The sequence below is a fragment of the Brachionichthys hirsutus genome, chromosome 14 (assembly GCF_040956055.1).
Source record: "Brachionichthys hirsutus isolate HB-005 chromosome 14, CSIRO-AGI_Bhir_v1, whole genome shotgun sequence".
Classification (NCBI taxonomy): domain Eukaryota; kingdom Metazoa; phylum Chordata; class Actinopteri; order Lophiiformes; family Brachionichthyidae; genus Brachionichthys; species Brachionichthys hirsutus.
This window is the reverse complement of record NC_090910.1, coordinates 7,518,587-7,546,470: the sequence shown is the minus strand read 5'-3', so window position 1 is coordinate 7,546,470 and position 27,884 is coordinate 7,518,587. Positions and strand designations below refer to the sequence as shown.

The window sequence follows — 27,884 nt, the reverse complement described above, 5'->3', positions numbered from 1 at the left end:
TGTACAGTTCATCAATCATTTTACCAATCTTTGTTATTGATCGAAACCATTAATGAAGGACGACAGCAAAGGAGAGGAGGTGATCGATGGCAGTTGGGATGGAACACGCATGATTGGAATTCAGTGGCCAACATCCAAAACATACATGTGCATGGTTGCATTTGCGTGATGATAATGATGATGATGAGGTTGCTCGCCCTATCGCAGTGTGTTAAGTGATGTTAAAGTCCAGTAATAAATCTCTGACAAAAACCAGAGACCTGAAGATCGCCGTTTCATTCATCTTCCACTTTGATTTTTTCATCCCTCGTTCATGGCTGCCTGCCTGTTTGCCTGCCTGCTCTTTACATGCACCCAGACATCCCATGGAAGACTGATTCATTTCTGTTAGAAGTTATAGAGGGACAAATACAGTAGACATCTATGTCTTCTTACAAACAAACATAATTTTCCTCATAAGACAAAGGAAATATTTGCATAGCGCCACTTAGAAACCACTTGTCATACACATTACATTCTCCACTCAGATTTGTATAAATCAGATCATTTGAGCCTTGGTTAAACGGACACTCATTCTCCTTTCATTTCATTCACGTTTTTTTTTTTTTTTTTTCATTTGGTATCTCATCAGCAGGCATTCAGCATTGCGAGCGATGGTGGACCTGCTCCTCGGGTCAAGCATACAAACATAGAAAACACGGAGGCACTGATTCATGTCTAGACAGAAAAATGAGGGCATTTATTCAGCAAAAAAAACAAATGCTGACATTTAGGCAACGGGTTCACGCTGCGCAATCAGACATCATTTGCCACACGACTCAGTCAGAGGCAGTTATGGATTTGGTGAGGAAAAATCCAATTTAATGTGAAGCCTGTTCCGTGTTTCTTGTCCGTGTAGGCTGTTCTAAAATAAATGCAGCCCAACGCTCAGAGCTGAAAGCATATCTTGAAAAGCAAAGTTTTCTGTTGCTAAGATGGAATAGATGGAATCAGCAGGACCACATTCAAGATTCAGTTGAGAGGTTTTCTTTCCAGCACTATGCTGTATAAACGTTACATGTTGTGCCAGTTTAGTGGAATCCTGGTTCCAAAACCTGTTGTATACAAGACAACCTCACTCAACTATCCCCAGTGAACACAAAATAGAGTGCAAGTATAAACTGCAGATTTCCTGCTGCGCCATCTGATCGAATCCGACTGCTTCCATTCGCAATCCTCCACACCTCTTCTGTTTAGGGCTTTTCCAGTGGGTGCCACCACCCATGATGAGAATGCTCTTATTGGTGTTTGTGAGATTAGAATAGATTTGACCCTAGCTCACAACTTTCATTTAAACAGTGGCAAAGAAGAGACCGATTGAGGTGTACATGCAATGAATTGTAGTTTTCTGTCAAGGAACTTCAACATTACATTGCTACACCTGCCTTGATTTTGTAATCCTTCATTAAAAATTAAATGTCCCCATTCTTATTCTGCTCTTTCTTCAGATCCGGATTTTGCCGACTTGGGAGTACCCCCACCTCTGCCCTGTAGGTATACTCATTCTCTCTCTTTCTGGCTTTGTTTTTTACTCTCTATCTTTGTCTCACGTTTTTTTTCTACATTCACACACACTTTCATCTCATCTCAATAAAGTCAATTTATTCTGTGGTTCCTCCAATTATGTATATGATGTGTGTTTTGGTGGTCAAAGGTGTGAACTTATGTGAATCTGTGTGTTATTTGTAAATCCACGTGTGTTTGCTTGAACTGCTTGTGTGAATGTTTGTGTGCGTTTATACATATGTGTGTGTTTCAGTGTGTCAGTATGACATGGTCGGTCCAGAAGGTATCGTTGAGTCCCATCAGATCACCAGAGACGGGAAGGCCGGCGCCGCCGAAGCTGTCGACTGCAAATGGTACATCCATGCTCCTCCACGCTCCAAGGTCAGTGACATCAGCTCTACTCCCATTTACCTGTGAATCAGACCTAACAGCGAACGTCACAGAAAATAAAAGGTAGATGAAATTGTGTTCGACTGGCAAACAAATGAGAAAAATAGATGCAGGCACTTACAACAGCTGCATGAAGCTCATTCCTTTGGAGTTTTCGGATTCAAGACTTGATTGAGATTTATGTTTTGTATGCATGCATTTCCTGTTTTCACTCCTTCGCGCAGTAAAATTGGGAGATGCGTCAGAATTATTCGATATTGCATGTGACTTTGTCTACAGCTGTAGTAGTTTCTAGCCTCCCAATGTGCGTGAGTGTGGCTTGTTCCTCTGCTGGGGTCAGACAGAAGGGCTTGTTTGGGGTCAGTCCTAATTTCTTTTCTTGATCGGAATGCTATTGTTGAGATGAGAGGACTAGAGGAATGAGCGGATAAACTAGAGAAAGGGAGGGGAGTGTGGACTGGACAGACGGAGGGAGGGAAGGCATGTTACCACTGATGAAATCGTGTTATCGTGCAGCTTGACCCTCAGGCCTGCTACAGCTTGCATTTGTTTTCCCTGGCAGTATTTTCCAGGGTGCCCTGAGTTCATATCGTGGCCCATATACTGAGGATGGAGCAGGAAAATGTCTTTACAAATCTCACAATTCGCATAGCTTGATCACATGCATGCACATTCAGTCTCATCTATGCATTAATTCTACTTGTGACAACAAAACAGTGTTGGCCTTCGACTGGATGCATTTGCAGAGTGGAATAAAAGCACATTTTCACTTTTAATTGTATAGTTAGAACAGTTAGACAGAAAAAGATTCTGAGACCTGTATTTTGAGAAAAAGGGTTCAATCACATTTATAATACTTAAATTGATAATAGTGAGATATAATGGACTTGCAGAAGTTAAATAAGTTCTTTAAATATTTTATTTTAATAACTTTTTTTTTGCTTGTCTAAAGAAATATTGTAAATTTCATATAAGAAGAAAAGAAAAGTCTCTTTAACCAAAATGAAAGTCATCTGAAATGGTGACTCGTATCTTTTTGTATCTGTGGGTTTCATTTTCCAGAAAGTAGGCGCTCATTTATTCCCAGGAGTGAGATACGGAAGTTGCAATGTCAGCTTGTCACAGTTTGTTATACTAACGCAGCACCTGTTCATGTTCATGTTATCCTTCCTCTTTTTTAAGACAACTATAAAGGGTTAAGTCGTAAAGTCCACATTGGGGAATCTCTGACTGGTTCGTAGTAGTCTTTCCGGCAGGACTTTCATGCTGTGCCGCTGGCACTTGTGCTACACACACACACACAGGCTCATGATATGACTGGCTGATAATACCAGTGCTAATGGGATTCATGGCACAGCAGTTTCTTGGCTCTTGTCTTGATATATTCTTTGGGTCTCATGCATTTTGCTAATGCCCATATTGTAAAAATGTCCTTCAAATTCAGCCCAAAGGCCAAGGAAAGAGTAAGACCGCATCGTCCATTCTAGAGTAATGCCTTTTAACAAGTAGCACTCATGCTGAGTCATGCAATAATTGTACCATTGAAACAAGTACTTGGCAGGACGTGATCATTACAGTCAGTTCAAGACCGCAGCATTGCTTTCTCTATACCCTTGAGTTGTATAAATCAGCCCAGACTTCCTGACCCCAGCAACAAAGAGGGCCATAAGTCACTGCTGCATCCATGTGTGTGTGTGTGTGTGTGTGTGTGTGTGTGTGTGTAGGCGCAGCCTTGAGTGTGCATGAAGTAGTCACAAAGTGAGCGATCCTGGCAGCATTTTACTTGTCATATTTCGCCCTGCAGGGCTGTCTCACATGGAAAGTTACGGGTCGAAGGCTGGCAGTCATTGGCACAGATCAAACAAGTTGGCAAAGTTTTAGCACAAATCTCCTCCTCAGATGCTCATAATCCTGCAGCTCTCATCTCCATCAGCGCTCTTCACGTTCAGTTACCAGTATAACATATGAAGAGGACTTTATTGATCCGTTTTTCACATGCTGTTTTTTTCACATTGAGACCCCAGCCTATCGCTGTATTTGTGCATATACTGTGTGCTCTTTGCAGGGCACTGCATTCACTTCCCCTCTGCTGATACAGTACTGCACCATACCTAGCATTCCAGAAACGGCAAAAAGATAATGACATCCTATACTGGAGGCTCTAATTAGACTGCACAGAAGCACTCCAGAGAAACAGGGGGAGGGGGCAGACGAGGAGGAAACATTGTGAAGGCAGGGACTTGGATAAGCTTTACTTAATAATGCATTTTATCCGAGATCTATATGTTTAGCTGCAAGATGGAAATGGGCGGAGGTATGAAAGTAAGGAAGTGTGGGTGGGTGGGGGGATACTTCCTGAAGTATATGTCTGCACATAAACAATAATACCCATGTGTTATTGCCTGAAGTGACAGCATTGCACCATTTTTTATGACAGTATCGATTTGCACCAATAAGTGCCTTTTTAATTTTGGATTATCCTATCATTAAAAATTATTTTGTTTTCAATGGATTCTTATGTATGTGATAGGATCCCACTCACCAGTACAAAGCAAAGGATAACCAGTTCGAGAGGATGGATGGATGGATACTAGATTTACAAAATAATAATGCATATTAATTGTTGTTTGTGTTTTACAGGTTACATTTTTACTTTCTGTTTGGACAGCTGTCCAAACTCAGCAGGCTGCTGTTGTGGAGGAATATTTTTAGTAGCCTATTGTTGTGTTTTTCTCAGACATTTTGTCCTCTCTGTTTTTTGCTTGCACCGCCTCAAACCCCTGCATGTTCTCATGCTAATGGAGAAAATATGTTCCTTCTGACTGTAATGAACAGCAGAAACGCAATGAGAACATATTCTTCTCTTGTCATTGATGGATTTAATGTCATTATTAAAAGAATAAATGAAGAGAAAGCATATTTTGGAACCAATGTATTGTAATAGAAATTGGGGATTGTCTCTATCTGATCGGTTGGCTTTGATTTTTATCATGCAACTGTTGGCTTTGAGCATGTCTCACAAGATGTCCTTGGTCAAATGAAAATGTTTTTGCTTCTTGTTTGTTTCAATTGAGCTTACATTTATTAGTCAGCCCTTATCCAGAAGCTGCACTTTCATGTTAATGTTTCGAGATCTTGCAATTCATAAAGAAAGCAGAACAGCTATGAGCTCCGATGAATACGTTCCGACAGCCCCCCCCCCCCCCAACCTCATCGCTGTAAGAGGGATTCTGAACTTTTATTGGTAACATTAACTGCATACTCTGTGCACTGGGTGGTAATTTGGCTGCTACGGTGGCTGATTGCAGAACGATTGGCCAAGTGGCTTACTTAATATGCTTACAGGTACTTTTTTCATTATTGGCCTGTTGAACTCTAAAGCAAAGTTGACACGGAGCACTTAACCGTAATGTTAGCCTTGATTACAGCCTTAACAATAACGCATTCAAGCAAACCTCTTTGGCAACATTCTGCATGGAATGTAAAAGACTATTTCGTATTTTAGTTCTGTTGGACAGTTCGTTGGCATTTTTCTATCTATTCCTATTGTGCAGCTGCTCTCAGATTAAATCACTCTGACGTCCAGCCTGTTAACACACTATGTTTCATTTCCACTATCTCAATCGTTCGATCACATTAGGAGCCACTGGATGCTATATTAAAGTGACTATAATGATACTCAGCAGTGACATCTGCACAGATATTGTCCTCTATCCCCCATTAGTTAAGCCATCAATATCAGTATGCAGTATGTGTGAGCATCTACACTTCTGGAAAGGCTTATTCTCCCAACAAACAGTACTGTGTGCTTTGTGAATTGGCATTTCTTTTCAGTATCCTACAGCAATGAAACCAATGAAAAGCACATATTCTTGTGATGAAGACAGTGTAGATAAAGAGTGGGTGAAAATCACTACCTTTTTTTATTCAACAGAGCATTATTGACACCGATGTGAGCACACAGGAAATTGGAATTCTTGTTTCCCAGATTTGTTCCAGTTGTCACTTTGCTGAAACCACATTGACATTGTGAGGCTCGTTATCCTGCTCCATCTGCAGCTTTCATTATTTGGGCATTTAAAGAGCATCACAATTCTCTGTCATTGTTTGTGAGCAGGCCGCTCTTCAACCATAATAATGGCTAGTGCTATGCAAAGCCGATCAGAACTGCAGTTGTGATTGGGGCGCTCTTAAACTTATGAATAAATGATGGTGACACACGAGCAATCTTGATGTGTTTGTTTCTCTTGGAATAGCTCTTTAAAAAGTACCGTATGTTTCCCAGTGATGGTCCATTGCTACTGGATAACAAAATAGTCTATACATCGTATTTATCTGTCATGGAATGAAACTCTCTTTTATGTACTGTATATGTTGGGATTGTAACGATAGAGCAATGAGAAAATAAAATGAACACTCTTAAGCATCCAAAGTTTGTGACAAAATGCCCAAGGATTATTATCATTTAGCCCAAAAAAAACTGTTGATGTGAATGTAATGTCTACGAGAGTAAACTGATGGATTTGTAATTTTGAAACAAGCAGAAACGACAGAAGAGAGAATAAAGCTCTGATTTATGTCTCCCCCCCTGCTTAGAGGTGTTAAATCTGATGAAGCCTCATCAATTGCCGGAAACTGAAACACAGCCAGCATGGCGAGACAAACGAAGGCCGGCTTTTGGGCTCTGGCATATTTTTATTCATCTTTTTCTTCTCTTATGCCTTTTGTTTTAACCCAAATCTCCCCATTTGATCCCTGTTTTTTCTCTGTCCTTTCCAGATCTACCTGCGTTTTCTTGAATACGAGATGGCCAATTCCAATGAATGCAAGCGCAACTTTGTGGCAGTGTATGACGGCGGAAGGTGGGATTCATTTTGATATATTACACAGAGGCTCACAGTGGCCAAAGGTGCTCTTTCATTTTAAGACCTTTATCTTGTGATCGTAAATTAATCATCTCTTTATCTTGAGATAACAACTTATTACTATGTTGTTGTTTTTTCTACTGAAGACATAAAATTAAAATGTATAGCACTTAGCCATACACATACACATAGCCATGGCTTTGTAGCCGTTTGTACATTTTCAAGTGTGTGTGAGAGAATAAATGTGGCCACTAAGCAATTTGTCAAAAGAACAAAACAAAAAACCTCCTTTCCAGAGCCAGTGTGATTTGTCTGTTCTAAGCAGCCATAAAAACAACATAACAGAAAGAGGCTGTTCTCCTTGTCTAGAGGTTAATATGTCTGATTGATTTTTGTTTTTGTTTTTTTGGGCTTCCACAATGAATGTCACATGTTCAAAACATTGACCAATGACAGCAAAAAGTGTTATTTTACACCTGCAAAGGAGAAAAGGAGAGCAATAGGAGTGATGATGTAGGGAGCTGCAAACAATAGCCTGCATGTGGGACAATCTGACATCAAAAGAGAAATACCTTCTAAACTGAACCTTGCATTAAATGAATAATACATTTTTCTGACGTCTTCACTTTGTTCCGTCAATATGTAGCTACAGCTAGGTTCTTTACCCCCTGTAAATTGTAGCTTGACAGTTTTAGATGAATCAAACAAAGAGGTGAAGGGGGGTACCTATGGGAAGAGTCAGTTTAGCTGCTGGCAGTAGCTCCATATCGATTGATCGATGTGATAAGAAAGGGAAATGTAGCTCGCCCCCCCTGAACTGTAATCTTTTTATTAAATATTCAAAGTACAGTCAAGAAAATTATATTTGATATCTTGAGATATGACTATAATTGAGGGCTTAAAAAATGTTATGAGCTCCCTACCAATCTGTATCATTATCTTGAGATAAGCAGAATATAATGTTGAGATCATGATAAAATAGAGCCAACAAAGCCGCTCTGAGCTTCTATTAAATAATGTGTATTATTACAATTCTGAGGACGTAACCGCACTCCCCGATAATAATCTACCGATTTCATGCCGTCTTGTCTCAGCTCGGTGGAAGACTTGAAGAGCAAGTTCTGTTCCACGGTGGCCAACGACATCATGCTGGTTTCCACGCTGGGCGTCATCCGCATGTGGGCGGATGAATCGAGCCGCAAAAGCCGATTCCGCATCCTTTTCACCACCTACCAAGAGCGTAAGGCACCACACAGACACACAACCTGCTTTTCCTAAAAAGAAAATATGAATAAATTGCGAAATGACCCACCTGCTGAGGTAAACTGATGAACTTTTTTTTAATTAAGACCGCACTGTGACACTGATGTTCATGACATTACAAAACACATCTGCTCTATAGTGGGATCTGAACCACAGAAACACAATGACCAGATTTATGGTAGGTTATACCCGTACATTAGAAAAGAGCTGTCACAAGTTTCAATTGACTTTTACGGCCATTTAAACAGCAGAATGCAGAAATCTAAGAAATATGACTTCCACTTGGTGAATGTGAATATGATAGTAATGGTATATTTTAGCTTCCAGTTCTGCTCTTGATAGACAAAGAAATATCAGGTTGAGGTGTTGAAATGTATACATTTTCCTTGAGCAACATTCACACACACAATTATGCACACAAATAAGCCGTCCTCCTCATTCACCGATGGATCTTGTATTATTTGCATTGAGGTGAATGAACAGAGCTGAAGTGGTTGACAATGTCAGTATGTTGCCACCCAAACACAAAGACAAACACACAGTCACATATTCTGAACTGCAAAGTGCAAAATACAAAACAAAATTGATTACAGCTTGATTCAAACATATTATATTGTCTTATGGTTCTAAGGAAAACTACGTGAGATGCTTCCTTTTAGAAAGTTATTCATGTCACAGTTGATCATATTGATTTTACTGTTCTTTATGCGCCATGTTTCATGTAGGCCCATCGACAATCGACATTTTGGTTTGAATGTTTCAATTTGAGGTGATAACGGGAAGTCAGTGACAAACTTGCAGCAATGGTCGTGGTCTCGTTTGTGGTCTGAAGTCAGCATCCCTTTGGTAAGGCGATGTGCTGTTGCCGAGGCAACACTTCTGCCAAAGACAATCAGCGGGCCTCAGCCAGACCAGCAGCATTAAGCATAGCTCAGTATCGCTGCACAAACCTTGTCCACAGTGAATTTAGGTGACTTTTATAATGGCTGTTTTTGTATATTATGAAGTTTAAACTAGGATATAGGTTGCAGCAGTGTTGCATTGTCAATGTGTAAAACGGCCGAAAGAAGCCAGAGGAACTGTACACAAAATACAGAAAGGACTAAACAAAGAATTGGTTTGTGAGAGTTTGTTCCTCACTATTAGCTTTGCCTCTACACTGCCAGCTTCCCCGTGTGCAAAGCCTCACTTTTTCTTTGTGGTTTAGGCAAAAGCGTCTTGCATGGGTGGTTTTGTTTTTCCATGGGTGAGTGATAATTGGCCGATGAGCTTGTGGGTATCAGTTCAGTGTCCTTGATGCAAGTTTAACGTTTTAGGTTTTATTGTGACAAACTATATATATTTTTTTCTAATTTAAAGAGATGTGTTTGCTTATATGAGAAGCATGGTGCTGTTAGCTCACAGCAAGATGGGCCTGGGTTCAAATCCTCATTGGGCTTTTCTGTGTACCGGTAGATCTGCATATTCTCCTCAAGTTCGCTTGGGTTCCCGCCAGGTTCTTCAGCTGCCACCACCTAAAACATGCAATGTGAATTTGTGATTCTAAATTGTCCATGTCAATGTGATATGTTGTCCACTTGCGACTTCTTGAGTCCGTACCCCACCTCCCGCCCAATGTCGGCTGGGATAAGCTATGGAGGCCCCCATTGGCCCAAAACAAGATAAGCCTACCAAAAACTAATGAGTGAATGTTTGCTTATATTGACACAAAGTATATGTTTGAAAAAATGTGTGAGATAAAAATAACAATTGAGAAATGTAAAAAAAGATATAAGGCTGAACAGCGTAGGGTGAGATGGCAGGAAGTGATTCCCTTCCCATCCTCGGGTGAAAAAAACTGTGCGGTCACTACAAGTGAGAGTGTACTCTATTACAGGTGAACCAGCTGAGGTTGCAGTTTGTATGCCGTTTTTTATGATAAGCGCTCCCTGGTGATAGCAGATGTTGAACCTTTTTACGTTTGCTCACAGGTGCTGGTTCCCAATGGGACCAGTGGTCTTCATAGAACTGTTTACAGATGCTCCCAGAGCGATGCTCTCATGCGGAGAGAGTAAATACTCATCTTTGCTTTATTCATGCCTGCTATTGTGTATTCTGCTCTGTCTCTAAATTATCTAACAGACACACAAACACACAGTTTACCATATTGCGTAAAAGTGACATAGGTGGTAAATGTGCGCATGTGAGTTTTCAGCAATCAGCAGTGTTAAAACATATCTCTGGGGCTGCAGATGGAAAGCTATAAGCTATAAGACAAAATAATGAAAATTGCCCTCTCTCACAATGTAGAAGAAAAACTCTCAGGTCCATATCACACATCTCATCTATTAACGAAAGTATATCTACACTTCTGTAGAACAAAATCTCACTCTACATAGATCTGTGAATTTAGAATTCCATTCAAACCATGGGGCACTTCAAACGCTTCCTCTGGTCTCAGGCTTTTGTGTATAGGAGAGAAATAAATGGAGAAGGTTTGGGGCTCCCTCTGCTGGTTATCAACTGGAAAAAACTGGTTTTGGCATATAACAGAAGGAAAACAATGAGAAGAGAAACCATGGTGGGGGGAGAACATAAGAACACACAGAGAGAGCCAGTTTGGCTCGGGAAATGCTCAGGACACCCAAATGGGATACAGCGAGAGATATGGAGGAGTTACTCTTATTTGCTGGTTTTATTCATTTGAGATGAGTGCTGGGATAAAAACCAGCATCCATCATACTGGTAACACTGTCCATAGTACTGGCAAGCCACTTACACATCAAATGCCTGTGTTTGTATGTGAGAGGGGAGAGAGTGAAATAAGAAAGTGACACAGAAAGGGTTAAATAGAGCATCCATGAGTCAGTATTTGTGGCAAATGGTTCACTTTTGGTCTGTATCTGTAATTAAATGACTGGTCATTGATAGCAAGGCCATGTTGGATTGCTGTCCCGTATAAGCGTATATGTAGTGCACACTCTACAGAAGATCCATCCATATGTACACGGCACCTCTGCAAATGTTTGAAGGCGAGGATGAGGATGGGTTCAAGGGGAGCAGGTCTGATTTGAGTAATGCCTGTCCAAATTTAGTTTGTGAAAAATCTGGTGCCTTTCTCAGTACCGGTACTTTATTACGGATTTCTGCTGCAGTGTTTCTAAATGTCCTACACATTAAATGTTATTAAGGATGGGATGTGAAGTTTAGCTTTTTTTACCACTTTTATTTTTAAGTATTTGTTTTTTTATTCATTTGCAAGCTTTTTGGGTGAAGAGAAGATGTTGCTATAGAAGATGTGTGACATTTAATTACTTCTCAATGTAATAATTTACTCTATCCCTTTCCAGCTCCGTGTGATGCAGAGGCCTTCTTCTGTCACAGCAACATGTGCATAAACAACACTCTGGTGTGCAATGGCATGCAGAACTGTGTCTACCCGTGGGACGAGAACCAATGTAAAGGTGAGACCTTAGAGTTCAGGTCAGTCGTTTGAGCTCCGTGAAGAGAGACCGACTGTCGGGTTGGTTAGGAACCGAACGGCTGCTTTTACCTGAAGTACTCAACGTCTACCACTCAGGACTGCTACTCGTAGTACTGCAATGAATAATTACATCCTACATGAAAAGAATATTTCTGTCCAAATTAGAACATATTTTGTTTGGGCGGGGTTTCCTTGAGTAACATTTGGCCACTGTTATGACTTTTTTTTAAATGTTACGTTTCGAATAGTAAATACTCTATTTATGACTGATTGCTGAATAATTTATTATATATAAAGAATTACTGTACATTCAAATCCAAATGTTCAGGGGCCGGTGTGTTTTAAGGCACATTAGCTAAATTAGAATAATTCATATTTCATGCATAGTTAATTGTGCAGATTTTGATCTGATCCCGCGCTCAGTACAGATTACGAAATGGAAATGTCTTGCTACCCAATGTTTCTGTATTTGGTTTATTGATAAGCTCTTGCTTTAACGTCTCTCTAAGCCTCAAGGTGAGTTAATCCTGTCTATTCATGTACATAGAGATATTGTTGACTACTTAATTTCCTCTGTCGCTTAGCAACCCAGCCGTCTCAGCATCCATAAATTGATCCTTGGTGTCTCATTACGGTCAGTCGAACTCAGGGGATAAGTCAGTGTCTCTCCACATTATATTACCAATTAATTATCTGTCTGTTCTATGACCTTTTATGAAGCTTTTCTGTATTACAAATGCACAACATGAGGTCTCTACTGTTTCTCCATTAGTGGTGAAATGTCAAGTTTGATTCCTTCCTCCTCTAGTTTAATTTGACAGTTCATCAAACTGAACACATGGCTGTCTTTTTCATGTTTGAAGCTGCTCACCTAAACGGGCGCACAATAGATTCATTAAATGTAGATTTGTATGCCAAAGTTTAGCATTCAATTATTAATTTTTATTAATTGAATAATGACTTTACAATCCAGAAGCCCCCCATGGCATTTTACAAGACCTTCAACCTGTGTGTGACACTTCTATGATTTCAAATGACCTTAAATCTAAACCAAGCCCAACCTGCTTAACCCAGCAATGCTTTGTGCAGTCTGTCCATAAATAAAAAGCTCTGTTATTTCACGTTGCAGTGATTGTTCAGGTGCTGTTCTCTCATGGCTTCCTCTGTTATTCTGCTTGTCTCGCTCCACGTCTGTGCAGAGAAGAGGAAAGCCAGCATCCTGGACAACCTGAATAACACCAACGGGACCATCATCGGCGTCACCTGCTGCATCGTCTTCATCCTCCTCACCATCTCCGTCATCGTTCAGATCAAGCAGCCACGCAAAAAGTACATCCTGCGGCGCGAGGACTTTGACCCCACCATGTTCCAAGAGGTCTTCGAGCCCCCCCACTACGAGCTGTGCACTCTGCGGAGCGCCGCCGCAGCCACCGCAGCCTCGGCAGACTTAGCCGACCTGGCGGAGGACTTCGAGAACTACCACGCCCTGCGCCGTGCCTCCTCGCGCTGCGTGCACGATCATCACTGCGGCTCCTCCTCTCACCCTGGCTCCGCCCACATGTCCCAGCTGTCGCTCAGCGGACGAGGGAGTCGCGGGAATTTGAGCGCGCGAGACGCCGCTCTGCTCGCAGACCTTCCAGAGGCGGCGCCCGTGGCAGCGCGGCCCTTGTTGCCCGCCGGAGGAACCCGCAGGAGCATCTTGGTCATGAAGCACAGCTACTCGCAAGAGGCGGCAGACGATGGATGCAGCCTGGACGAAGACTTGGAGGATGTTCCCACGACCAGCCACCGTCTCTCGCGACATGAAAAGGCAGTACAGCGGTCAGTATCCATCGATTTCTGATGAGCAAAAGAGCAGCTTCGATGGGAGTAATTTGTCATTAATGCGATTCTCACATTTCTTTGTTGTTTTGTTTCCCCTCTTCCTCCCATTACTTTTTTTAAGATTTCAATAAGTTTCTTTTTTAAATTGATACTTGGTCTTTCTCCCCTTTCTACCATATACACTTTATTTATCTATAATTTTTTCCACAAAGGGCCCTTAAAGCATGATGATGACAAATGTGCCCGCTCTTGCATGCTCAACCGGACATGTCAAGTTAGTTCTGCTCAACGGATGATTTATAGCTTGCATTTATGAAATCAGCCATACTTTGAGGTTTTGTCAGATCTCTTTAAGCAATTGCTGGCATTTTTCTTTTTTTTTTTAATTTATAGAATATTAATTATGCAATCAATCCAATCTTGACTGTTAATACAAGGGCTTAAATCTGTGCCTCATAGACATTACTAACTCCACTGGTTTTAATGCAAAATATTTAAATACACCTCTATTATATTCCTAACTGTCAAAATAAATGCTCAAAGTTTTGGCTTGAAAAAGGATTTAACATTAAAATGAGTTTTACTATGAACTTGCACTTTGACTGTTTGAACTGTATGTTTACAAAAAAAAAAATCTGTGAAGGTATAAGAGAGTACGTATCGACAGAAAGTACTTTGAATGTGCAACCTTATCCTGCATGCACTTTCTTTGTGCTCTTTACAGAGTGTTCTTGACTGTTCGTTAATTTTCTACAAGTCTGCATGCAAGGCTCCCAGACACTGGGAAAAGGACTAATGAAGTTCATTGCTGTTGTGTAGCTCATTTTGCATTCTGACCTCTCGATGCAGAAGGATTTGATATTAAATGAAAGAGCCATGACATTTCAGGTTCTGCCTCATTGGCTCTTTGAGCAAACATGAAACAGAATACAACACAACTAGGGTCTAAAAGACAATCTCCAGGTAAGCACTCTCATCCAACAATCAAAACCTTTATGTGTTTGTGTAGTTATCATTCACCCAGTTGGTTTATACTTTTATCTCTGTTATTTTATCCTTTCTGTGATTTATGCACAGATTTTTATTTTATTTTTCTTGTGATTTTTTTTTTTTACGTGTTCATTGTCACTAAGATGGTTTCCCTTGCTTGCAGCCATCTTGTCCTCATAGTGAGTTTTTGTGTTGCTCAAGTCTCCTGTATGTCCTCTTGAGGTCATACACTGTGTCAATAATCATTAGCATGGATGTTTTCCACTAATTTTTGTCACCAAATTGGTGTGGATTGTGTAAATATACTCGTTAAATCCAAGTAAAAGCACAAAGATTAAAACAGACAAGAAAAGACAGTGAGATTTGTTTTGCTCACGCTAAAGGAAAAATTTAAGAATGATCTCATTGACCTCAAATCTGCAGTTTGCATGAATTACGGCATGTTGCTTGTTTTAACTGACTTTGTGTTTATTTGATTGTGAAGCATAACATTTATGCCTGTGTGTAACAGTTCATGTGTATGCTCCACAATTTGGACTTTCATGAAGCAGCAATAAGCACAATAGAATGAATATATTAAGAATTGTAAACAACTGATTAAATAAAATTCTTAATTAAAAAGAGCTTTTTGATTACACATAATGGAGCAGTCACATCGAGTGCTAACCAGGGTCTTATCAGCTAATGTGAAAAATATGCTGTGTGTGTGTGTGTGTTTGTGTGCGCGTTACATGATGTTGCGTTGTCTCCATTGTGTAGAATTCTTGAGAATAGCGCATCCTGGATCAGTACAAATGGGCATCACTGACATGAAAAAAAGGACCGGAGATTCACACAGCATCTTGCTGACGGTGATGATGAAGGGACATTTTGATGAAAGGATATTCTATATGTGTAGCTTGAATTTAACTATGCAGCATTACAAAGGGATGGATGCATAAACTACATGTTCCAGAATGCAACACATATTTTCTACACACTAAAGACATTTAGCCTCCTGATTCCAGTATAGTTTGTGCCAGGCTGGTTGTGTAGGAAGAACTAAAAACAAACAAGTATTGCATGGAAAATTACACAAGCTTATCAGATGAAAGCACAATAATGCATATGACATCGTTTTTCCATCCACTCTGCCATTGTCTTATAACCTGTATCCCTTATACTGTGACAATTTGTACACCTTTCATCTCTGTTATACATTATTTTCTGTATTCAATAACATGTATGCATCATTTATATGCTCTCCGCTCTGTTTTCCCTCCATGTATATATGACCCATATTTCTCTGCATAATTAATGAAATGTTTAATTTGTATGCATTCATTGTGCTGATGTTTGTATGTTGTCTTTTCAATATTTTTTTTAATATTTAAAATATGTTACAGTTCATGCGTGACCTTTTTTTTGCTCTCTGTGAAGAATACACACACAGATAAATTCACAAAGTGATCTGCCAGTATGCAGACTTGATGAATAAGGTTTCTCAGTGAGCCCAAACCAATTTGATCACGAGCAGGCCAGGCAGTAGATGAGAAAAATGGCGACTTAAAGTAATAGTGTTTTCATTTCTCTGCAGATACATCAGAGAGATGCAACACTCTTCTGCATCTTGCCAAGTTTGACAGCTTTCGGAGCTAAGGTTTCTGTCCCTTGCGTCTTTGAGTAGACTGTTGTCTGAGAAACTTTACTGATGTTGTTGTGATGAGAAAGAAAAAAAAAAAGGATAGTAGTGTTTATCTTTTTTGTTTTGGACTACAGAGGTGCATTTTCAATATCTGTGCTCCAGAGCTGGCTGGGATTGATGAGCCATAGGGCACTGAAATATTTCAAATATGGAACTGAAACTTTTATTTATTTTTTTTTGAAATGGAGTACCTTTAATGTAAAATGTTTCATGGAAGAAAAAATAAGCAAAATCAGGTTTTTTTAAAGAAAACTTTCATGTAACCATCAAAATATGAAATTGCATATTTCAGCAGCTGATATCACATTAAGTCTTATTTTGATGCCATTTCTTCACCATAGAAAGTCAGGTTGTTTTTATATCCAAACTAATATAGTAGGCCTTGTGAGAATGAAAAAACGGAATGTTTGAAATAAAGTGATGTCAACGCCCACAAATAGGTGCATTTACATGATTTTACTGACCTCTCCTTAATTACTCTTAACCTTAATTTGTTTCCACTTCTACTGATGTCTGAAAATATGTTATATTTTGCCTTTCTCTCAAACGTCTTTGCAATGATTGTTTTTTTTAACCCATATGCATATTTATTTAATAAAGCATTTAGAAGATGCTGTTTTCAATAAACTAATGTTTTACTGATTGCTTTGTTGCACTTTATTTTGTTATTTGAAAAAATCTATTCTGTGACAAAATAAAAAAAAGAAAAAGAAGGTGCCATTTTTAGCCCTTATGGTCAACAAATTGTAGGGAGCAAACGACCAAAAATATTGAATATATACTATCAAAGCACTCAGAGAGTTAAAACCTCCCCCAAGCATGCAGCAGATTCACTTTTCTCTGTGTGCTAATTTAGAGCTATACCTCCATTCACTCTATGAAACGTAGCTAAAGCTTACTAGAGATGTCCCTCTTGTGGTCATTATGGCACAATGCAACATCCTTGGAATTCTATATAGGGGGGGGGGGGGGGGGGTGAAGAGTGGAAAGAAATGTCCCCCCCACTCTCGGGGGGGGGGGGGACTCTTGCACCAAGAGTGACTTTTAGATTTAAGTCCCTCTGCGTTTCTTATTTGTATTATTATGATTTTATTTTTTTGTCATAATTAGAGACCTTGGGTGAATAAACCCTATTTATGACAAACATATTATGTAAAAGCACTTGGGCTTGAAATAATTAATTTAGAATGACATGCATGTTTCGCTACTAAAAAAAAAATAGGATTGACTTGCTAAATGGGGAAAAATTAATCTCAGGTAAATTTGAAAGTGGAAGGTTGACATATGAAACGCTTACACTGTTCTGACTGTCACAAGCTGAAAGGTATAAGAAGTATATCTTTGCCAGTGAGTAGCTTTAATTCTGACATAAATATTAACCAATATCAATTGCAACAGCATTTTAATAACAATAGAAATAGACAGAAATATTTGTACAGAGAATGCGATTTTACTTTATGAACAAAGTGTTAATAAATGAAACATTCAGGCCGGCATATTGTGGTTATCTTCTCAGAGGTTCCTCTGATCATTTTTATTTGTTGGTATTGTTATTTGACACTTTCATTTATTCAGTATATAAGAGAATTTCAGCCAACATTTGTCTTTGCTGGCTGCACGCAGCCCTGCTCCGTTGTTTGGATTCCTGCGTGGATTGTCTCTTTGACACTCGCCTCTCCTGCTTCACGGGAAAGTGCGGCGTTTCTCTTCCTCTGCGGCCTCGTCCCTCTCCGAAGTCATCTGCAATGTTTGCTTCTGAACTCTGTCGCATTTTTCTTCCATCCGCTGAAGTTCCGTTTCGTAGCTGTCGCACTGCACTTTGAGTTTTTTCATCTCCTCGATGAGCCTGTTTCTCTCCTGGACAACACGATTGTGCTTCATCCGATGAAAGTCTCTGGCTTTTTGGACTGAGTCCAGCGTTGCAGCTGCTGCATAGGCCCCCAGTCTGCACTCCTCTTCCTCGCGCTGCGCGTTTTTCAGCTCGCTGTGCAAGCGCATGATATCCGCGTACACGTCCGACACCACACCGATCTGTTCCTTATCTACAAGTCCTTTCTGCGTCATGTCGCTCCACTCGGACTGAAAGCAGTCGAGTGTTTCCACCATGCCCATTTCGACTAGAAACCTGCGTAGAAAGTGATCCACGCTCTCGGGTTGGCGATTCCCTGGAGCTGCGGCCGCGCTGGCTTCTGAGCGCTCTTTAACAGCTTTCACGACGGCTTCCAGGTCTTCCTCCCCTTCTGCTAAACTCCAGTTGTCTTCTAAAGATACTTCTTCGAACTGAAAATCATCCTCGCTCTCAGATGAAACACTTTCATCCTTGTTTTTGGCAGCGTCACTCATACTTCCGAGTCGTCTGGAAGGAAGATTGGCGTTGCTAGGGTGATTATTTCATCGCGAGATTTCACAAGTTCGCGTTTTTTCCCGTCCCGTCCCGTCGTCACCATTCCAAACAATCATGGCGGACTACAAGGAGGCGCCCTTGGCTTCTCGGCCCAAAACGCTAGACCCGAATGAGTATTTTAACGTCTCACCTGAGTACCGACGTTCCCAAGAGGATAAATTAGCAGTGCGCGCGAAGCTGAAGAGGGAGTATCTGTTTCAACTCAATAACCCCCATAGAAAAGAGCTAATCGTAAGTGGCCATGCTAGCAGTGTCACCCTTGAAAGTGGCGCAGGCTAATTGGTAATGATAACATAACGTTTCGGGCATAGAAGTGTCACGTACCCAATTTATTTTACCTAGTATTAATACATTAAATGCTAATCAGTACTAGTACAGTGTCACACTTTCATATTCAAACGATAGTATGTTGGCGTGCTGTTTCAGAGGACGGGTTTATTTTTGACCTTTGCTCCGTTTACCGCTGATGTTGACGTTTGAGGAAACTAAAAATGATGTACGTCGCTCATAAATGCCTATTTTCAGCTGCTCTTCGTGGTTAACAGGTTAGGTTTTCCTAAAGTCGTGCAACGTTTACTCTGTGCTTGGATTTTGTTGCGTAGTGTGATATTTCTACTACTACTGATATGTACTCTGTACACGCTGGCCTACTTCACATTAAGTGTTTTGACTCAAAGCACAGTTGTAGCTATTTATAATATGGAGCAGCAGTAGTTAGTAAGCGCAATACCAGCACCCTAAAGGAGTGAAGCGCATTCAGCAGTCGTTTATATCTATGCGTTCTCAATCTCTGATCAAATGAAAATACTCTAGACACCAGTATCCTTTATTTCTTATGCAACTTTATTTTTAGCAATATGTTGTAAACAATGATTTAAAACGTATCTATTTTTGTTTTTCATTGCATGCGTGTGTTTCTTACAGGAGGACCCTGCACTGACTCGCTGGGTGCATGCACGCGGCAATACCTACACGCACTTCAGACCGACCACTAAGACATCGCTGATGGGTCTCGTGTTTGGAGTTTTGCCCCTCGTCGTCCTTTACGCTGTCTTCAAGACAGACCGGGTATGAAGCAACCTGCGCTGACTTCTCTATTACATTGATTATCAGTGTTTAACCATCAACTCGGCTTGTGACTCTTTATGCTTCGACTTAACTTAAGCAGCCTTTCCCCCTTTTCTGCTTACTTTAAGTCAGTTGGCTTTTATTTATTTTAACATAAATGATTCAGTATGTTATTGGAATGTAAACAACGGGGTCATTTCATATATGTAATAGACCTAATGTGAGTTTCTCATTTGTATAATTTACAACTGTAACATATTAATTGTGTAATTTAAAGGATTATATCTGCCTAGCACTAGCTTATGAGTTGGTATTGAATTTCACCATAATTATCTGAGAAGATAATTTACATTAATGTAGGTGCACAATTACTCTTTTGGTTTTTATACACTGTTCCATTCACAGATGTAAATGCTGCACTTGACATTTACACTTGCTTTAATTGCCTCCCTGTTGTCATGGAGATTCACCCTGTAAATCTTTACCAATAGAAATTCCAGTGAGAATTTGGTATGATTGTCACACCGCTGTGCGTTCCTATTTGCCTCCCTCACTCCAATGTGAGGAAAAGGAAAAAAGTCCTAAAAAACGATCATATGCACACTCCTAAAATGTGCGTTTAGAAAAACGTCTGGATGGTGAGGCTGAAATGACTTTGTTGCCTGGAAACTGTTTTAACCCTTTATCTGTTTGTCATCTGTTTCGCAGGATCGTAGAGAGGCGCAGATCAAGGCTGGAACGCTGGATCGCAAATTCAATATATCAAGTTGAGCTCCAATGTATAAAAACGTTGGTGTTCTTGTAATGCCCCTGTGTGTAATTATAATTATCCAAATAAAGTGATATAGTCAAAAACTTGTGTTGTGTTTTCTAAGGTGTCTTATATTCATTCACCCGTTCAAGTAAATCTAGCTACCTGTTGCCAAACATTGACCACTGTAGCCACGGTGACAATCATGAGCTGGCAATGGACTTAGTAAAACAAGTATCACAATTTATCTTGTATCGTAGTGACATCTGGTGGGTAGAAACCACGACTGGATGTTTTCAGACTTTTCTCTGCTCATGAGAGAAATCTGCATGTTGAACTAAAAAAGCAGCTCATCAGCCTTTAATTAGCATTTTAAGCAGTAATAGATCTTATACTTTACGTTGTTATGAAACTTAAGTGGCCCTTTCGTGCTTCTACAGTTGTATGGGTAAACAATACACCTGATTTATTTGTAGCAGGAGATCTGCAGATTGTCCGTGTGCAACATTAATCAGTTAACTGCCTTAAAGAAATCATTATTCATCTTTCTGTTATTTCTTCAGCAGACATCAAACAACAAAGAATGATACATTACACATTGAACTTATGGTATTTAAATTTGATGAAATCATATTTATCTCTTTGTATACAGTACTTGGTTCATTCTTTTTTCTTTTTTTTTTACTGCTTGCTGGGCTTCCAACTTGGATCAAAGTGCTTGTGAAGATTTTCCCAGCACTGGTTGTAGCTCTTATCAAGCTTCTGGCATGTATGTATGCCCCATTTGGTAACTGCCATGCTGAAGGATGACTCAAACATGAAAGCCTAAATGAAGAAAATGCATACGTTAATAATCATTTGACATTGTTATGTCTTTACAAGCTTTGTATAATATGACATTTACATTTCTAAAACTATTAATATTGCTTCACTAGTAAGCCTTGAAACTTTATTTATTCACTTACGCACTTGCTTATTTATTTATTTATGCATGTATTTATTTTACCATGGTTCCCTCAGCGACCCTCTCGGGTCTGAGTTGAGCGATGCTGTTCTTCTCAAAGCAGTCAGTATCTGGGCCATGTGGGGTCATGATGCTGTGGAGGCTGGCCCCTCCTGGCTGGAAGCCCTCCTCTTTGGCTTCATAGTGGCCCTTGATCAGACCCATAAATTCACTCATGCAGTTACCTAAAGTGGAAAGTAAGCGGAGCTGTAACACAGCACGTTAGCGTATGAATGACAATGTAGTGCTTGGGTCCACTAGATGGCCTTAGAGATCTGCGGTAAAAATGGACAAACGGTGCTTCGGCTCTGTCTCGGTCAGCAGGTGGATTGTCAACTGTCTTGGCATTGACAAAAAAATGTCCAACATGTTTTTTTTATTCCAACAAATAAGCTCTGGAAATGTCATCACTTTTAATTATTTTCATAGATAGAATTTGATCTAAGCAAATCTCTTCGGAGGGGACGTAAAGCAATAGAGTTTTATTGTGGTCTTACGATGGTAGTACGGTGGACGGAACGTGTGCTCCGCCACACCCCACCTTGGAGGGAAGATGACAAAGTCAGCAATGGCCACACCTGGGCGAGTTGATTTGGCAGTCAGCACAGTGAAAATCGAGGGATCCTATTGGAAGATCAGAAGTGACTTATCTCGGGTTAGGTCTAATTCCCTTCCAGGGCATAATGTAAAGACAATTAGTTTGTTTTCAGTTTTTTCAAAATGTACTGTATTATACTGAAGTGTAACTATGTCCACAAACTCACCGCATGGTCGAAGGCCACAGAGTTGATAACCATGAAGTTCTTCAGATTGTATTTATAAGGTGTGTAGTTCCCATGCCAAGCCACCACATTGAAAGGAGAAAAATCCTATGTGCAGAACAATAACAATTATTAAGTAAATATGACGATTCTGCCCCATCGAAAAGAACAAAAAAATAAAGTCCTTTCTATTGGACTTTCAATTGGGCTTTTCACAGAGAAAGTGGGATAATGAATAATGTCTTTTTAATCTTAAATTCTCAAAGAGTACTTCTTCACATAAAGAGAAGAAACCCATTTTGCTTCTTTCATTCGTTCTTTTCTTCCATCTCCTTTGTTCTTTGTGAAATGAGTCTCCAGGTATTGTGGGGGTAATTGGTGTTACAATCAAACTTTCCAAAACTTGGAGCATTTTCAGGCTTGCAGGGGGAGGGGGCAGCTTTCACAGTGGGCACATAGATATTTCTTTATCTTGGTTGTTAAAACCACAGCAATTTTATATAGTTTCTCTGTTCTGATAATGTCACTCTGAAAAAAGACATTCTACGGCAGCCTTAAAATCAATATAGTTCATTACAACTCAAGCTGCCTCCTGAGTGACCTTGTGTGTCCCCGACGCACGTGCTCAGCTCCACTCGAACGCACTAATGACTCAAACATGCTGGCAATAAAACATCATGCACATTTAAGGGTGCAGAAGCATTTGCATATTAATACGAATTCTATAAACACGGAGTTGACAGTAGTCAATATACACAAAGACCTTAGAGAAACCCATTCAGGCTAAATTCTAAGACATTCGTTTCTAGTAACCCCATTTTTCATTAGAATGAAAGGAAGGAATGGAGGCGAGCAAACACTTGCCCGCTCACACACACAAAACATAAACATATTGGCCCAGTCAAGCAAATAATAAGTTAATTTGAGCAATTTCAGTGCTCTGCGGGTGAACAAAACAGCAGGGCATTCGGGAGAAACAGCATCTTCCTTTAGAAGAGAACTGTCTCCCCCCCCATCTTATTTGCTTGCCCCTATAGCCTCACCCTCCTGGTTGTAGGAAGTAAGGACACCAGAAAGAGTGCCAGGTGTAGACAGACGATTTTACCTTTGACTTTGGCAAATAACAGGGGGACAATATTCAAGCGAGGGTGGCGAAGAAGCAATGGAAAAAAGGTTTGTTTTGCTCCCCCAAAAAAAGACTGCATGTTGCCCTTATGTACTTCCTTTGATGAATAATAATAGTGTGGTTTGACATGGTTTCCACAGCGACAACTCCCAACAGTCACACATGGCAAAACCTCTCCTCAACTCGCAAAAACAAAAACAAAATCTCCTGTCAGGCATTATGTGTCGATTCAGTTATCAACCCGACAGGACATTTGGGGAGGGGCGGGGGGGGGGGGAGGGGGTCATTTCTTGAGTGAAAGATCATGAATTAATGCTTAACTCGGAGAGGTTTGTTTTCCTGTATGGCAAAGCTTCACAAGTACGCTCTCTGTAAATACACAATGCTTTAATTGATGATGAGTCGTTAAGACTCACAAGGGAGTCCAAGGCAGAAGCCTGCTGAACAGATAACACCTAACACTTGACGCTATGAAATCATCACGGATGGCATTTCCATCGGCAGGAGCAGCTAATGGATCACATGCTTCACTTGCACAGTTTCCTTTTAGTCGCCGTCGCGGTTCAGTGGTTTGCTGAAGGGTCTGCTGAAGCAGACACATACGTAAATAGGGTAATAGGCCAATATGTGTGGATCCCTGTCATATGGCGTCTGTGTACATGACATTGTGCTGACACACAAACCACAATGTCATAAAACGATCACCTGTTGGCAGGCAAACAGCTTCCCTTGGTACTTGTTGATGACGCTGTAACCGGTGGCCACTTTGCGATCTTCGTACCGAGCGACTGGACACAGGAAGTCTCGTGGGTTGGCCAGACCATTGGCCCCTGCATAGATGCGTTTATTAGAGTAACCTTTATAAGGAATACTACAGGACAGCTCTTTGGGAATAAACACCGGTATGTCGGTTCTTTAGGCTACGTGCTACATGCAGGCAGAGGAAAGTGTATCATTCTGACATGAAGCAGGTATCATATAGCCTTTAGCTTAATGTTCAGCGATTGTGTTTTACAATGAGCTAATTATTTCTAAATGGGTACATCTCATGGGAATGCTACTAGTTTTACAGCTATGTAGACAGAAGCAAACGTTTCGGGCAAATTTGACTTTTACCCAATGATGATGCAGATGAAATGTTACTGGATAACCCAAATGTCCAATTTTTCAGAGGAATATTTGAATATTTGTACCAAAATCTATGGCAATTCATCCAGTTGAGACATTTCTGTCACTGTCCCTTTTAGGTACGTATCAGGATTTACCCACTGGGGAGCATGGCTTTCACTTTTACGCTGCAGTGCAGTGGGTGGGGCTAGTGGACAGAGCTACTCTTTTAACTACCGGTACTGTGGCTGAAAGTAAGATGGATTTGGGGAGAGGTAAAAAGTAATTTAAGACAACAATAGGCAACTCCAAAATTGCAGATTTTAAGGAAGGATAAATATATGCCACATTCACAAATATCACTAACACAAACCTATAGGTCCAAGGTCAGGAAGTTCAAAATGGGCTCCATAGACCTCCAGCATGTAGCCCCTGGTTTCCCCAAACACGTCCACACTGAAGCGCATCCCTTGCTGGACAAAACACGCGAGAAGTGGTGGTGAGTGGACGTTTACTACTGTTCGGAATCATTAGGGCTGGAGGGACTTGTAGTTTCATGGACCATGTGTTTGGTAACTTGCACTGTAAATATAATTTCCATAGCTAAAACCCTTTTTTCCACTGTTACTATTTTAATGCAATTTTTGAAAAGTGCCCAAACATGACAATGGGAATGTGCAATATGACACAAAAGTACAAATTTGTGTAAAAACTGGGAATGAAAAAACGCTGGCCTCACCTGGATGACACAGATCTCGTTTGGCTCGACCATCATTTTCCCAAACTCTGTGGTGATCAAGATGTCACCCTGCTGGGGAACTAAAAAGACAAACAGACAGACAGAATCCATGAAAAACAAAAGTGAGGGAGAATAAGGACTGGTGATTGTGAGCTATCATTGTCCTTTTGATGACAGAAAATACAACTTTTCCTCACCGATCAAAAAGTCTCCATCTGAGTTGTTGAAGCACCTGGAGAATAAAAAAAAAAACAACAACAACAGAGAAAGCTTGGAAATGACAGCCAGGACACAACCAAAGATTCTGCGGCCATTTGATGGAGAAAAGCATCTATTTGTTACAGACCTGTCAACCATGGAGGTGTTGCAGGTGAATATATGGATGCCAATGCCATTGCGAGACTTGGCATCTCCAGCACCGCAGACCGTATGCAAACCCTGCCGCATGCAGGCGTACAAAATCCCAAAACTGAGAATCGTACTTGTAAAAATAAAATAAAGATAATAATAATAATAATAATAAACTCACAGCCACAAAGTCCACTTTTTCCTCTGTAGATTTTGGGATGGAGAATGGCTGCCATCGCATCTGTGAGAGAAAAGGATCCAGAATTCATTAAACGCAGAGAATTGAACTTAATTCGGGTGTTTTAAAGGTCCTTAAAGAGTTAAAGAAATAGGTGTCACGTTTTGTGAAATAAGATTATTGTTATATCTGCATGGGAAATGTGGAGCTACAGCTATTATGCAAGCTTAGCTTTGCATAAAGATGTTTTTGTACAGGTTTTGTCCATTTTCCTAAATATTTATCTTTCCATAACTTCTTATTACCTATTAACTAAGGATGGTATTTTGTTCTTAATGATAACTTTGCTTGCTGCTATATTTAATCACAACAATTTAAAGTTACTGTGTAACAATTAAATAGTTACACGGTAGTTTTCAACATTCCCAGTTTCTGTCCTTAATGTAAAGACAAAATGAGCTTGAACTTGATTACCTGGTTTGGATCAGGTCCCACTTCATTCCAGTTTTCGGTTACTTTTCCACAGGGCACTGGTGTAAAAGGCTTATGTTTGACAGACGGCAAGATGCGGTACAACCAGCTGAGGAAAGACAAAAAGAGCCATGTCATGCATAATCATTATTTCCAGTTGTCTCTGGGTGGACTGTGTCAAAGACTATACCTCCTCTTATTGGCTGGCCGTGGGCAGGTGAAGGCGGAGCCAGAGAGCTGCTCAGCATAAAGTCCATAGGGACAGACCTGAGGATTGTTCTGTAGAAGCAAGTGTCAGACAAGATAGAAATATTGTTTGCAGCGTTATAAAGGTGGCCATTCATCTCCTGGGGTTACACTATATAACAATGTTTTTGTGTTACCTGTCCCTCAGGTAAAGATCCTGGACAGCGAGGGTCTTCAGAGGAAAACTCATTTCCAAAACCACTTAGATACTGCACAGGGAAGACAATCAATCATTAAGTTCAAGTAAATGAATAAATAAAAACACCATGCAGCTTCATTGTAATGCAGGAAAAACGTGCTCATGCTGTTATAATAAAATTTAAAGGCTCGTCATCAAGGCCTGTCTTTTGCTAATTGTTGTCATCGACTCAAATTAGATTCATAATAAAACAAATTGCAGTTAAGCTAAATTTCACCCCTTGCAGTCATCTATTACATTTGTATTATTTCAGGCTAATTGCGTAAACATTATCCACAGTAGGTTTGGTCAATATTTAAATTATAATAGTATTAATGTGAGCCATCCCTCTCGATCGGCTCTGATCTCTGATAATCATGTCTGTCATGCCACAGAAAACAAAATAGTTACACAGTCTATAGAAATCTTGTTGAGTCATTGTGAGTCGGAAGAAAACGCGTCCAGACTTGGACGGTTCCCATATGTTCGTGTGCCTTTTTAAACAAAACTGTTATTTGACCCGGTTGAACAATGTTGCATGAATCACATTTATTTAGCCGAGACGTTTATTTCATGTAGAATGAGAAAAAAGGTACAAAAAATACCTAGAATTTTAAATCACCTTAAATAAGTGTCCAGTCACAGAAAGTAATTTTGACATTTAACTTTTTTTTAAATCAATTCGTGAGCAAGCTCTCGTATTTCCCTATATCGTATGCATTATCCTATAAACATTCTAACTGTATCCCCGTTTAAACGACATTACGGATCAATCACCAGTGAATTCATTTAAGCCGAGATGATCAAAGCTGGACATGGTTTGGAGTTTTGTAACATGTTTTCTCGTCTTTGCAAGCAACAGATGAATGCAAAGTGTTTTTAAAATTACTTGTGAATTAAGTGGGTGAGACTTTTCTATTCAAATCAATATTGAGCACAGGTGCCTCATACCACATCTGGACAGAGGCTGCATGTAACGCTCTAATTGGTCGGAGGTAACCCACCCTCCAGTCAACATTTCTCAAATAATGGAAGTGAACATGCTGAAATTATGGAATGGAAATGCTGAATTTATTCAGTTGCAAAATCAAAGTAATTAATCCAGTCATTTATTCTCTCTTGGATTTTATTACATGAATTTGAATAAGCGTCTAGCAAGAGTGCAAAAGAATGGAAACACCGCCTTACCTTTAGTCCAGCCATTGTGCTCTCAGAAAATGTTAAAGCAGCTGAAAATGTTTCAGTGGTTATAAATTAACTTTCAGCTCTTAACCTTATTATCTTCTGCCAAATGTCGCTGCAGGGCATGCACTTGCGCGCTTAAGACAGGAGCAGAGAAGGGGCGGGGGGGTTACACTCTTTCTCAATATGGGTTTGATGTGGCGTTAACAGGATCAGTGATGCAACACACAGAGTTTAGGACACACAAACAACGGGTCAGATGGGCAACATGTGCGCAAACAAGCCTCAGTGTCACTGT

At 40.2% G+C, this 27,884-nt stretch overlaps 4 protein-coding genes across 4 annotated transcripts in view; 2 read left to right on the top strand and 2 right to left on the bottom strand.

The window, feature by feature from the left end:
• LOC137903810 (neuropilin and tolloid-like protein 1) overlaps window positions 1–14,299 on the top strand; it is a 36,294-nt gene extending 21,995 nt beyond the window's left edge. The window contains exons 5-11 of the mRNA XM_068747963.1: window positions 1,488–1,529; window positions 1,799–1,926; window positions 6,715–6,797; window positions 7,895–8,040; window positions 11,393–11,506; window positions 12,726–13,347; window positions 14,239–14,299. Of these exons, the coding sequence (XP_068604064.1) occupies window positions 1,488–1,529; window positions 1,799–1,926; window positions 6,715–6,797; window positions 7,895–8,040; window positions 11,393–11,506; window positions 12,726–13,347; window positions 14,239–14,299 (1,196 nt within the window). The remainder of the gene's footprint in view (window positions 1–1,487; window positions 1,530–1,798; window positions 1,927–6,714; window positions 6,798–7,894; window positions 8,041–11,392; window positions 11,507–12,725; window positions 13,348–14,238) is intronic.
• Window positions 14,300–17,529: 3,230 nt separating this feature from the next.
• LOC137903842 (sperm-associated antigen 16 protein) lies at window positions 17,530–18,373 on the bottom strand. Its single transcript, XM_068748000.1, has one exon. The coding sequence runs from the start codon at window positions 18,365–18,367 to the stop codon at window positions 17,708–17,710; it is 660 nt and encodes a 219-aa protein (XP_068604101.1). The 5' UTR covers window positions 18,368–18,373; the 3' UTR covers window positions 17,530–17,707.
• A 98-nt stretch (window positions 18,374–18,471) lies between these two features.
• On the top strand, window positions 18,472–20,355 carry ndufb4 (NADH:ubiquinone oxidoreductase subunit B4). The gene is made up of 3 exons (XM_068747999.1): window positions 18,472–18,659; window positions 19,353–19,496; window positions 20,205–20,355. The coding sequence occupies exons 1-3, from the start codon at window positions 18,483–18,485 to the stop codon at window positions 20,265–20,267; spliced, it is 384 nt and encodes a 127-aa protein (XP_068604100.1). The 5' UTR covers window positions 18,472–18,482; the 3' UTR covers window positions 20,268–20,355.
• Window positions 20,356–20,884: 529 nt separating this feature from the next.
• Window positions 20,885–27,680, bottom strand: hgd (homogentisate 1,2-dioxygenase). Its single transcript, XM_068748069.1, has 14 exons — window positions 27,593–27,680; window positions 26,364–26,435; window positions 26,171–26,259; window positions 25,984–26,089; window positions 25,513–25,572; window positions 25,330–25,421; window positions 25,181–25,215; window positions 24,984–25,063; window positions 24,618–24,717; window positions 23,843–23,967; window positions 22,015–22,119; window positions 21,748–21,874; window positions 21,254–21,435; window positions 20,885–21,072 (listed from the first exon to the last, which is right to left on the bottom strand). Exons 1-14 carry the CDS (start codon window positions 27,605–27,607, stop codon window positions 20,929–20,931), a joined length of 1,332 nt encoding a protein of 443 aa, XP_068604170.1. The 5' UTR covers window positions 27,608–27,680; the 3' UTR covers window positions 20,885–20,928.
• Between the last annotated feature and the right edge of the window lie 204 nt (window positions 27,681–27,884).

Excerpts from the sequence above, each read along its gene's own strand:
- LOC137903842 (XM_068748000.1), bottom strand. The coding sequence starts at position 18,367 with ATGAGTGACGCTGCCAAAAACAAGGATGAAAGTGTTTCATCTGAGAGC.
- ndufb4 (XM_068747999.1), top strand. The coding sequence starts at position 18,483 with ATGGCGGACTACAAGGAGGCGCCCTTGGCTTCTCGGCCCAAAACGCTA. Across the intron at positions 18,660-19,352 it reads CCCATAGAAAAGAGCTAATC|GAGGACCCTGCACTGACTCG; the intron begins GTAAGTGGCCAT and ends TGTTTCTTACAG. Across the intron at positions 19,497-20,204 it reads CTGTCTTCAAGACAGACCGG|GATCGTAGAGAGGCGCAGAT; the intron begins GTATGAAGCAAC and ends TCTGTTTCGCAG.
- hgd (XM_068748069.1), bottom strand. Across the intron at positions 25,064-25,180 it reads AGATGGAGACTTTTTGATCG|TTCCCCAGCAGGGTGACATC; the intron begins GTGAGGAAAAGT and ends TTGTCTTTTTAG. Across the intron at positions 21,875-22,014 it reads CTGTGGCCTTCGACCATGCG|GATCCCTCGATTTTCACTGT; the intron begins GTGAGTTTGTGG and ends ATCTTCCAATAG.